General features: G+C 42.7%; 1 protein-coding gene across 1 annotated transcript in view; it reads left to right on the top strand.

The window, feature by feature from the left end:
• Positions 1-12,439, top strand: part of SLC26A4 (solute carrier family 26 member 4) — a 44,986-nt gene that overhangs the window by 15,297 nt on the left and 17,250 nt on the right. Inside the window, exons 7-10 of the mRNA XM_021682905.1 lie at positions 3,528-3,680; positions 4,252-4,334; positions 7,717-7,864; positions 8,496-8,609. Of these exons, the coding sequence (XP_021538580.1) occupies positions 3,528-3,680; positions 4,252-4,334; positions 7,717-7,864; positions 8,496-8,609 (498 nt within the window). The remainder of the gene's footprint in view (positions 1-3,527; positions 3,681-4,251; positions 4,335-7,716; positions 7,865-8,495; positions 8,610-12,439) is intronic.

The raw sequence follows: 12,439 nt of genomic DNA, 5'->3' as shown, positions 1-12,439 counted from the left end.
CAGACATTTTAACAATATTTGTTCTTCTAATCCATGAGCATAGAATGTCTTTCCATTTCTTTGTGTCTTTCCTAGGACTATGTTGAAGACAAAACTTGCTGCAAATGATCCCACTTTCAAACGGGGACAAAAGTAACCAAGAAATACTAGAGCAAGGTCAAAAAAAGTTTTGAAACCAAACACAATTGTTATGTGACTGTTGAACATTATTCTTGAAATCTTAGGTTAAAATGTGTCATAGAATTTTATGAGAAATTCCTCCAGAGCACTCAGGTTAGATGAAGATATCTCAGTCTTCCCTGTGTCATCATGACTCTAAGCTCGCTCTTCAGAAAATTAAGGATCAGCAGGTTTGGAAAGGATTGCATAAGGGTTGAATGAATCCCTCAGTACTTGAACAGAGAATTTTGTTTATGACATAACCAGATGCAATCATTCGTGAAAGAATCCTTCAACAAATGCAGAGTAGTAGTGGATTCCTCCAGGAAAAATTGAAAGATTGTTGTAAGATACTTTCCCTGGCATGTAGCAGTTTAACATCTCTTTTGTTGTAAGGTTGTACTTTGGATTGTTTCCCTCCCCCAACTCCTCCCAAAAAAGAAAACAATACAAAGAATTGGAGGAGGAAATATCAGGACAGTAAGAAAAACTAAAACTTTAACTAACAAATGCCAGAGCCACTGAGGATAGGTTGCAGAAGGGGGAATGACAGGGTGTTGGCAGAATTCAGAATAATACTCCTCATGCCACCATGTAGCTGCTCAATTACGTAAGTAAATCACATAGCGCATTTAAGGGTGATTATGTTTTCCTGTCATTCACTTTGAATGGCTTGTCTCAATAGGCAAAGCAAGACTTTCTGCTTGCTTACCGAAATTATGCCACCTCCTCATTTCTTCCTCTAACGAGGAGGAAGACCACACTGAAAAGTTCTGCCCAGATGATGAGAGTTTTGAAAGCCAGTGTTAGGCTTGATCAGACACTCTTTTGAATCTGTTTCAGTATGTAAAAATTAAACTATTCTAATAAGGAAAGTAACACTTTTAGGGTTGATCTACGTATGGGCAAAAATTGTTTCTGGTAAGAGGAAATGCCTGACTGCAAGGGGTGATTATAAAGGGTTTTCTCTATTTATAAAGATGGATTAAAATAAATTTGGCACCAGAAGTTAGCTGATAAGTTTCCTCAAATGTAACAGCAGGTATATATTTGTTTCTTATGGCTTCGTACCCCCAGGTAATGCTAGGCAAAGAAGGAAGAAATTATCTTAATGAAGTGGTCCTAAACTTCTCCAAGCATGGTAGGAAATAGAGTAAAATATTTCCCATCACTGAAATGGTCATTATTATGATTTAGGTTGAAATATGGATTCATATGTGTATCCACATTTTAAACATATTTTAGTAAGTATTTTAATAGTAAACTAAATTAGAATTAGTTTTCAGTGCTTTCTTAGAGCCTTGTTTCTATTATCTTTGAGTACAATCTGACTACTTCAGTTTTATTTCTACATAGACTAAACTTTTTATTGTAGAACTTTTCACAGGAGATACCTCAGTATATAAGCAACTAATATATTTATACGCTTGTTTAATGCAATTGTGTAATATAAACTGATTTTGTTTTTTGCAACCCATATTACATTTTTAATATACCAGAGGTGCTTTTTATTCAAAGATTTAAGTGACTCTCATAGATTAAATGGGAATCCTGGAGTGATCATTTTTGTAAGGTGAAAATGTTTTTATGATTGGGATAGTTATCTGATTGTTTATTTTCAAGTTTGGATTTTTCCCTCTTGAGTTGAAAGTAACCTTTTACTGTATAGACAATTAAGTGAAATATTGTATCCAGTCTGTGAATTAATGAGGCTCGTCATCAGAAAATTGATGATGGGAAGGACCGGACAGCAATACCATCATGACTCTGAGGCATGTAGGACTGTTTGCGCCTATGGCAGATGCCCTAAATTCTTGAGTTATTGTGCCCACTTGTGGTCCTCCTCCATTTTCTCTCTCTCTCTCTTTTTTAGAAGATTGTTTATTTTAGAGAGAGAGAGAGAAAGGGAGGGAGAGAGAGAGAGCACGTGAGTGTGTGAGCAGGGGAGGGGCAGAGGGAGAGAGAGAATCCCAAGCAGACTCCCAGAGTGGGGAGCCCCATGCGGGGCTTAATCCCACGACCCTGAAATCATGACCGGGGCTGAAATCAAGAGCCAGATGTGTAACTGACTGAGCCACCCAGGCGTCCCCATTTTCTTTTTTTCAACCTGCTATCATTTGCTTCATCTCTTGTTATCAGTGTAACTGCTTCTAGTAATTTTGACTGACTCCTGGAAGGCAAAGTAAATTTGTTGGTATTGGGTTTAAAGCAAGAGCAAAAATACTCTAGAGTCCAAGAGGCTTCCTGTAAGTCACATGCTTGAACTTTAGTTCAGCATTTGGTGGATGTCTTCTGCTAGCATGAAAACTTCTCCTGTCGTTCCCTTACTCTTGAACGTTTCCAGAAAGTTGGAGTTGCTGGCAAAATGACTGCTAGACCACTTCAGGTTCTTTATACACAACTGTTATTGGATTGTCATTGTAATTACTTTAAATATAGCTTGTCTATAAAATTAAGATACATGTTTTAAACAATAAGATGCTCCATCCCTTTATTTTCATATAAAGATATATCTATAAAAGGACTCATTAAAAAAAAAGGTAACCTTCACTGAGAGATTATTACCTTCTTTTTTTTTTTTTTTTTTTGATTATTACCTTCTTAAATCATGCCTTCTACAGGACCGAAGCTGCTGGAACAAAGGTATTAGTGTTCTTCCCTGGGATTCTCCCTTGCTAATTAATCTCCCTTGATTCCCAGAAACCTCCTATTTACAAAACAAGATGAGTTTATTCTTGAGTTGGCTTGTCTGCCCACTTGGAAAGAGTGGCTTTTATTTAAGCCATCTCAGTTCAAGTTTGAACTAAGTACCAAATTAATTTCCAAAAATTTATATTTGAACTATGTTATCAGTTCAGTAGTTTTTCTTTGGCATGAAGAATGGATCAGTCCCTATGTATCTACATGTGAAGTATTTAGGTATTTTTATTACCACCCGTATCATTCAGGTTGGGGATGAGTTTTACCTAAAATACTGGCTAACTGAGACTTTTTGGTTTATCAGTTTTTAATCTCAATAATACCACATCAACATTGTGAAATTGAGTCACTTAATAGTCCCTGTAAAACCACTTTAAGATATAAACTTTTAAAGCTTTTCTGCAAGTAAAATTCAGTATGTAATGATATTTTTTCTTTTAAAACATCTCATTTTTATTGTAAAAAATGGAGATAAACAAAAAAAGTAGAAATCACCCATGGTTTTACCACTCCAATTAGCCATCATTAATAACTTGGTATGTATATTGCCAAGACTGGATGTTTTTAATGGTCTCTGTATTAGCCAACAGTTTTTTATGATTTTACATGAAATTTTTAAGTGCTGTTTGATGATGCTGTCATGACTTACAATTATTTTCTTTTTACAGACTCTGATTGAGATTTTTCAGAATATTGGCAACACCAATCTTGCTGATTTCATTGCTGGATTACTCACCATCATCATCTGTATGGCAGTTAAGGAAGTGAATGATCGATTTAAGCACAAAATTCCAGTCCCTATTCCTATAGAAGTAATTGTGGTAAGTAAAACGTGTAATTAGAAAATTTAGCATTAATGAGTTTGACAAGAAAGAAGTTGCAATATATGTGGAATATTACTCAGCCATAAAAAAGAATGAAATCTTGCCATTTACAACAACATGGATAGAGCTACAGAGTATCATGCTTAGCGAAATAAGTCAGTCAGAGAAAGAGAGATACCAAATGATTTCACTCATATATGGAATTTAAGAAACCAAACAAATGAACAAAGAAAAAAAGAGACAAACAAAAACCCCCAGATTCTTAACTCCAGAGAACAAACTGGTGGTTGCCAGAGGGGAGGTGGGTGGGGGGATGGGGGAAAGAGATAAAGGGGAATAAGAGCACTCTTATCTTGATAAGCACTGAATAATGTATAGAAAAGTCGAATCATTTTACCATACACCTGAAACTAATACAACATTGTGTGTTAATTGTACTTGGATTAAAAAAAGAGAAAGAAACCAATAGGGTGACCTTCCTAAGGAGGAGATAAAAAAAGGGGGGGAGGGAGTGAGTTGTTAAAACATGGAGTTTTTTATTTTTTTAACCTCTTTTGTTTTATTTCAGACAATTATTGCTACTGCCATTTCATATGGAGCCAACCTGGAAAAAAATTACAATGCTGGCATTGTGAAATCCATCCCAAGGGGGTGAGTGTGGAGTTCCTCTTAGGCAATACGAATATATTAAGTCAGTATTTTCTATTTAAAGGAAACCTTCTATTACAAGCTTCATTTCATTTGTGCTCCTTGAATAGTGGTCTCTGTGTATGATCTTAAAGAAGCACCCATTTGTGCAAACTATCAGATAAACTATGTGTATAGATAAGGTTCAAGCCATTTGTTGAAAAGCAGCTCCTATATGCTCTGTTTTTTTCTTCATTTCCTTAAAATGTGGCAGGACATGTACAGTTAACCACCAGACTCCTGACTTAAATTCATATGTATAATTACAATATAGTACAAATAGAATCATGGTTAGTAACATTTATCATACTGAGAACAATCTGCTTAAGGAATAAGGGACATCTGGCCTAAATTCTCCACCAATGAGTTAAATCAATCTTAGATAATAATTATGTCATTGATTCTTATGAATAAAATACATCATCTTAAGGGAGATTTTGTATATGTTTGGTAGTTTGGTGAATTAGAAGAGTGGAGAGCTGAGTTCCTTCGTCCACTTCTGTCACCACCTAGATGGGGTGATGGTGGAGTGGGGGTGGGGGTCTCCTATAAAACAAAGTAAATTCTTAATTTGGGCTTGTTCTGAAATGCCAATGAGATCTCTCATAAAATGCACCAAATGGACCAAGTGCACTACGCTGTAATTTTATCACACAGCATTAAAAAGGAAACCCAGATGTTTACTAGATTGATAACATTAACTTCCAGCAGTTATGACCAGACTTACTGTTAGATAGCCAACAGGTACTAGTGCCAGAGGATGTCCCTGTCATCATGTTTGTTACCACTGCTTTTGAAGTGACGTGCTTTGCACTTGTACTTGAGAGTGTGGCACAGGCGGAACAGGAAGGGGAGGTCAGCAGAATCACAGAGGTTTTCTCCCGGTTGCCTTCTGAAGGCCACTTTTCCCTTATAGTCGGAGTGGTGGTGCATTTGCCAAATGTTCAGGGCCAACCTGAAGTGAAGAGACGCACTTGGCATCATGTTTATCATGCCTGACTGTCTGTTATGGGTCCTCTGGCCCTTCAGGGACCCACCGCTCCCCACCCTTATCTTTTCAGAAACGTGTCCTTCACCCTCACTCACCTTCATAGTGTTATCTCATGATAAGGCCAGACGTGGGAGTGTTGGCTGTAGCCAAACGGGGCCACTGAAGAAGGGCAGGAGGTCGACTCAGAGGTCGTTAGAAGGTGTCCAGCCTGGGCCCCAAGTGAGTGACTTGGGGCAAAAAATCGGCACTGCTAGGTTCCAGCAAGGTAATTCAAATGGATGGCAGGTGTGCGGCAGACTTAGGGTCTCCCTACATTTACTGAATACCTACTATGTGTGTAGGTACTAATTACTTACGCTTATCATACTTCCTTGACTCCTTCCAATAACCCTATGAGAAGAGTATATAGTCCCCATTTGACAGCCAAAGAAACTGGGACTTGGTAAGTTTAAATAATATGCCCAAAGTCAGTAAGTCAGTTACTTACCAAGCAATGGAGCCAGCATTCAGGTCCTTTGACTTCAAGTCTCTGTGCTTTACACTTTGTGATCCTGGGGAATCAAGGACCTGGTAGAAGGTCCTGGAATTGGAGAAGTAGGCAAGCAGGCAGGCAGGCACTGGGCATCAGGTCGCAATCAAAGCTGAACTCTTTGCAGGACTGGAAAGGTATCTGGACAGGCCGAACTACCTGAAGTAGGGCTGAATGGGTCTCGGGAATGAGTCACAAGACTGTTATATATATATATATATATTTTTTAAAGGTTTTATTTATTTGTCAGAGAGAGAGAGCACAAGCAGGGGGAGCGGCAGGCAGAGGGAGAAGCAGGCTCTCCACTGAGCAGGGAGCCCGATGCGGGACTCGATCCCAGGACCCCAGGATCATGACCTGAGCTGAAGGCCAGACACTTAACTGACTGAGCCACCCAGGTGTCCCCACAAACCCGGTTTTAAGAAGTGGGGTCTAAGCTCACGTCCGGACAAGCAGAGATGTGGTGCTAATCTTGTGAGTCAGGATGGGATGTGGGAGAAAAGGAGTCTGGAAAATAACCTCACCTGTGGGGAGAAAAAGGCTTCTGGGGCAGAGAGCCAGACAAATCTTGTTATGCAGGAAATCAACATTCATGCCTGGACCCTACTAAATGACCTTGAGCAAGTCACTTCACTTTTCTGGACCTCAGTTCCCTTATCAACAAAAGGAGAGAGGTAGATTCAACCATTTCTAGGATATTAGATTAGCATATTAATTTGGATGATATCAGGATACTAGCTAGCTCTAAATTTCTATGGTTTTCTGTAATAATCTCATTTCTGCTGTAGCACTTCCCTCTAATTAGAGGGGAAAAATGTAGTTTCCTATTAAAGGAAACTCAGACATAAGTGAGGTAGATGAGAGATTGTTTCAGTGGGGTTTTTGTTTGTTTGTTTTGGAGGTTTTTTGGCTAGGGACCTCTGGATATACACTCTATGGATAGTCATCAAGATACAGGTACATGAAAGCCATTCCCCCAGTTTTCATATCTGGGGACAACTGAATGATTATAAACATGTAGGTTTCCTTCCTTCCTTCCTTCTTTCCTTCCTCCTTCCTTCCTTCCTCTCTTTCTCTCTTTCTTTCCTTTTTAAGTGGGCTTTTCCGCCCAACATGGGGCTTAAACTCACAACCCTGAGATCAAGCATCATATGCTGTACTGACTGAACTAGTCAGGTGCCCCTAGGCTTATTTCTTTACATGGTTTGTAGAATAGCTCTGGTATCTCAAACAGTAGTCCTTTGACCCCACAGTCACTGGGAAGTCTTAGTCATTGTGATTCTGGAACATTCTGATAATTACATAAATGTAATCTTTTCCGGACTCAAGATTTTAAATATCATGGCTCTTAAGATATGGATTTTCTACTTAGCTCTTTTAGCATCTTCTATTGTTTGTCTCTTTCATAGACCTGACCTCTCTTCATACAAGGCAAATCTCATTTTATGGCCAGACTATCTTTTAAATTCAGAGACCTTTAAGATAAAATTGTGCTAGGAGAAACACTAACGTGTGAAATGGCATGGCATGGGATTATATATTACAGAATCCATAATGACAGGCTTATTCATGTCAGGGGTCTAGATAAGGCAGCTCGTAGGCTCTCGAAGAGCAGACAAAGAGGTCAGCCCATGAGATAGCACCAACTTTGAATTAAAAACTGTAAAAGCGATGCTACCACTTACTTGTCTCGATGTGCTTTTCCCCTCGGGATCAAGCACTTTCATGCCTGGCTTGGGGTTGGGTGGGTATAGCCTTTGGCGGGGTAGGAACAGAGAATTGTGGTCAAATCCTCACTGCCCTTTTCTCATTCAAAAACTCACTAGGTTTTTGCCCCCCATACTTCCACCTGTGAGCCTGTTTTCTGAGATGCTGGCTGCCTCGTTTTCCATCGCCGTGGTGGCTTACGCTATTGCAGTGTCTGTGGGAAAGGTTTACGCCATCAAGTATGATTACACCATCGATGGGAACCAGGTATGGTCACCCTTGCACTGACCCGCTTTTGTAGGGCTGCAAAGAAGAAAAAGGCATGAGCAGGATAGATTTTGTTGTCTGCTCAAGAAGGGATTGGTTGCTTCCACAGGCCCTTATTGAGCTGGTTTCCCTCTTATGCATGCTAATTTGAAATTATTTTGAAATATGCAGGCTGCATCTCTTTTCTTTCTGAAGTAAGCCGAATTTTAAGAGTTAATTCAGTCAGGTCATAAATAACATTCAATGCTCACGTATTAGGTCAGCATGAGAATTCTTCATGCAGTCCAGTGTCTCCTGATACATTTTATGTAATGGGAGCTATGATTTGTCAAAACCACGCACCAAACACCATCGATGATGGTTGTGACTGCTTTAAATTGAGGCGGTTCACTGCAGTAAATACATGCAGGGCCGTTTTTTGTTTTTGGGTTTGTTTTTTTTTTTTTTGCGGGCATATGCTACATTGCCAGGTTGCTTCTTTTAAATTGCTCACAAATGTGCAAGTGTCTGGGGCTACCAGACAGGGTGGGCTTGGGAGTTTGCCTTCTTCCTCTGCTTCCTTAAACACTGGGCGAGGGTCTTGCCAAGTGATTCTATTTGTAGCATCCCTGTCCCCCGGTCTCTGCCTTAGGAATTCATTGCCTTTGGGATCAGCAACATCTTCTCGGGATTCTTCTCTTGTTTTGTTGCCACCACTGCCCTGTCCCGCACAGCTGTCCAGGAAAGCACTGGGGGAAAGACCCAGGTAAGGCACAGCAGTGTGTGGGGGGGTCTGTCTTCTGCGGGGGATGGGCCAGGGGAGCAGCGCTCAGAAAGGCTTGCACAAGAACCGAGCAAGGCAATTAGCCTTTGAGCACCTAGGCTTGTGCCTCTTGAGAGGATCCGACCCAGGGCTCCTCCATCTCCTCAATCCATCTCCTCACCGGAAACCTCTTAACCGACATTCATGGTTGCCCAGTGCCCAGATTCTCAAAGGTATCTCTTTGTGTCAGGGCTCAGTTGGCAGGTGGGTACACTCGACCTGCGTTTCCAGGGACAGTAAGAACTGACAAGGAATCAGTGGTGAAGAATGCTGATTTTTATCAATTTGTTATCTGGGGATAGAGAAGGCCGAGCCCGAGCACTTCAGGGCATTAGTGAGGTATTGTATTTTCAGGAGAATCAAAAGTGTCTGTATACGTTCCCTTCCCAAGGATCAGGAACTTCCTCCGGAGGCCTTCATCCAGTAGAACAAGTTTGCCAGCCAAGGATAGTTTGGTCATAACATTTGGCCTTCTTCTTGAGGATGATTTTTGTTCCTGAAGTTCCGAACGTGAGTTTAATCTTGCCTTTTCAATGTGGTTCTAAGTTGTTGCGTTCACAAAGTGACCCAGAATCCGGCATCCCAGTTCGTCTCTGAATCACCCCGCCTTCGATTGGCCAGAAAGCTCAGACGCCGTTTTCAAAGGCTACCTTTCTAGCCACAACAGGTGGGGTCAGATTTGCCAAAACAGGTGGATGGGGACAAGGCACAGGCTCAGGAACTGTTGCTGTCGTGCCTGGGGGCAGGCGGCTCCCTCCCCACACAGAGCTATTGTTTCAGAGTAGAAAGGGCATTGAGGCTATAAAGGAGGTCGTCCTTGAATCCAAAGTAAGCACTACAACACACACACAGTCTGCAGATAGGGCTTTAGTAAGGCAGAGACTTAAGTGTACAAGAGATAATTGAGAAAACTAGTGACTCCCTGCAGTGGCTTGTCCAGGGGGAGCTTTAATTGTCCCCAGGGCGCACGTGATGCTCCTCTCCCATTTATAATGGATCTCTGTGTGGGGGGATTGGAAGAATGGGCCTCTTCCAATTTCTTGGCTCCTGTTGAACAATATTTAATTTTAATTTTCAGAATTTTTCTTTTTAAAATTGAACTTCCTTTTTTTGAGGGGGGGTGGGGGCAGGCCTTTCTAGCTCTGAGGGAGCAGGGAAGACAATACAGCCTGTACCAGGAGGCTGAGCCAGGGGTCTGTGGTCCAGGGGGAGAGGTCAGAGGTGATTTCCAGAGCTGCCCCCGTGTTCTGATGGTGGCTGTCAGCATGAGAGTTTCCACTGCTTTCATTGAAGATGGGGTATTGACAGACTCTCCAGGGCACGGGGCTGGATGCGGGTGCAGGTGGGTCCCCGACTGGTGATGTCCACTCTCCTGCTGTGGCCTCCAGGCTCAAAGGAGGCACGGGCCAGCCGCCCCAGGAAGAATGCCCATGTAAAGCGATTCCTTTGAGGGGATAATGGTGTTCTGGTAAGCTAATACCCACCACCACACACAGGCATGTATTATATTTAGGAATGAAGGGTGCCAGGATTTCAGTAGTGAAGAATGAAGCAAGTACAGAAGTGGCTTGATATTTAATTACTGAAATGTATACTAAGTTCTGGGGTTAAAAGTCTAAGTGCCTGGACTGAAATCCAGGGACTCATGACCACAGAAACCGGCAGGTCTTCCCTTGTTGTGTGGCTTCTCGTGTTTTCTCTTCTATTGGGGCCTCAGTCTCAGCATCTGTACAATGGGAATGTTAATTGTATCCCCCTCAAAGGGATGTTGTGAGGATTGAATAAAAACATCTGTAAAGCCCTGGCTCATACTCGTAAATGCTGATTGTTCCTGAGGAGCTGTGTAGTCCCAGGGTACAGATGTCGTAAATGCTGATTGTTCCTGAGGAGCCTCGTAGTCCCAGGGTACAGATGTTGTGCCTGAGACATCAGAAAGCAATGGTTCCCGAATGAATGAACGCAGTAATGGGGGTCAGTGTTCATTAACGGTTTGCAGCACATCCTCAGATTGTAGCAGAGCTTAACGTTACAACCTGTTCTTTCTCTCGCCCCACCTGACTCCTACCGACTCACCAAAAACTAATTCTGGGGACGCCTGGGTGGCTCAGTTGGTTAAGCGACTGCCTTCGGCTCAGGTCATGATCCTGGAGTCCCTGGATCGAGTCCTGCATCAGGCTCCCTGCTCGGCAGGGAGTCTGCTTCTCCGTCTGACCCTCCCCCTTCTCATGTGCTCTCTCTCATTCTCTCTCTCTCAAATAAATAAATAAAATCTTCAAAAAAAAAAAACTAATTCTGATTACAAACTATTCTTAGCTCTGATTACCTTCTCACTTATAGAAGAATCATTAATTACCTAGTGATTGAATGTGCTCATAGACATAAAATCTACAGCAATTCCCACAATCCAGCCTTAGAAAGTAAGTACAAGTAATGGATCCCTTACAGATTTTAACAGAGTGACCAAAATTCATCTTGGTCCACATCATTGGCAGCTTACGGTTACGTGTAGTTGGCGAGTAGGTGGCCATTCTCCTGGCATGAGCTGGGCAGCTGGCTGTGGTCTCTGTCCCCAGATCTCCATTTCTTGCAGCAACTTGCAGAGCCCCGCATCCACAGCAAGATGCAAATGGCTTGTGATAGGCAACCAATGTTGGTTAAGCAATTGTGAGGAAGGAAGGAAGGCAGGCAGGCAGGCAGGCAGGCGGGAGGGAGGATATTAGTTTTCCTGCCCTGATAGGGGAGGGAAAGGCATGGAGGCACAAGTGTCCTGGAGGTGTGGTGCTAACGGGCGCAGAGAGCCTAAAAAAGAGCTCTGGAAGTACAAAGCAAAGTGTTTAGTCCATCAGATATGTAATGTTGCCTCGGGCTGGTCTAACCATAATTGGAACGTTGAATGATCCATTTGCCAGGTGGAAAGACTGTGACTTTGAAATTTCCTGAAGCTTCCGGAATTTCTATTGATGTTGGCTTTATCTGTCTCTCTTCCGACTCTTGGGGCAGGCGGCCCTTGTGCCCAGGCCCGTCTTCCCTGTTGCTTCTCCCATTGCTTTGCTTCTGGTGCTCTGTCTCCTTGGCTCCTCTGTTTCAGAGCGTCCGGTCTTCACCTCGGCCATGCTCCAGCTGTCTCAGCCAAGTTCACTGGTGAGCTAATGGCGCCAGAGAACAGCCCCACCCCCTCAGCCTCTCTCCTAACTATTTACGATCTTAGGAGAGCTTTTTGGCCCGCGAAGGTACAGTTTCTGAAGGTCCTTTAACCCCTGCACTGGCCCCGTCATCCTGGGGCCACGCTCTGAGCCTGCGTCTGCGGACGCTCAGAGGAGCTGGGGACGCGGTCCCACGTGTCATCATGCTCATGTAGCATTTTGAATCTGCAGCAGGACTGGTGCACTTATTTCACCCGAGACTTTTGTGGGAGTCCTATGCCATAAGTACGAAGTGTTGTCCGAATTGCCATTATGGCTGCTGGTTCCCTAACGCGGGAGAGTCCGACGTGTGCCGTGAGAATGTATTTCCCAAGAACATTCGGTGATTTGCTGTTGGGGGGGGAGGGGGTGGCCCAGGTTCCCCGCTATGGCAAAGGATTGCAAGTCTGGCCTCCCCAGCGGACACCAAAGCTCTGGGTCTGTAATACATCCCGATGAAATCCAGGTCCCACTGGCTTTCCCTTAGCAGGCTTGGTCTCCTGTTTTCTTTAATTCCTCTGCCGTAGCTCCCCTAGGTATGTTTCCCATTTTTCCTTCCGTTGTGTAGTTTTAGGAAATAATTCTCATTTC

The sequence above is a fragment of the Neomonachus schauinslandi genome, chromosome 12 (genome assembly GCF_002201575.2).
Source record: "Neomonachus schauinslandi chromosome 12, ASM220157v2, whole genome shotgun sequence".
NCBI lineage: Eukaryota > Metazoa > Chordata > Mammalia > Carnivora > Phocidae > Neomonachus > Neomonachus schauinslandi.
Note: the sequence above shows the minus strand (reverse complement) of the source record. Positions and strands in the feature narration are given on the sequence as shown.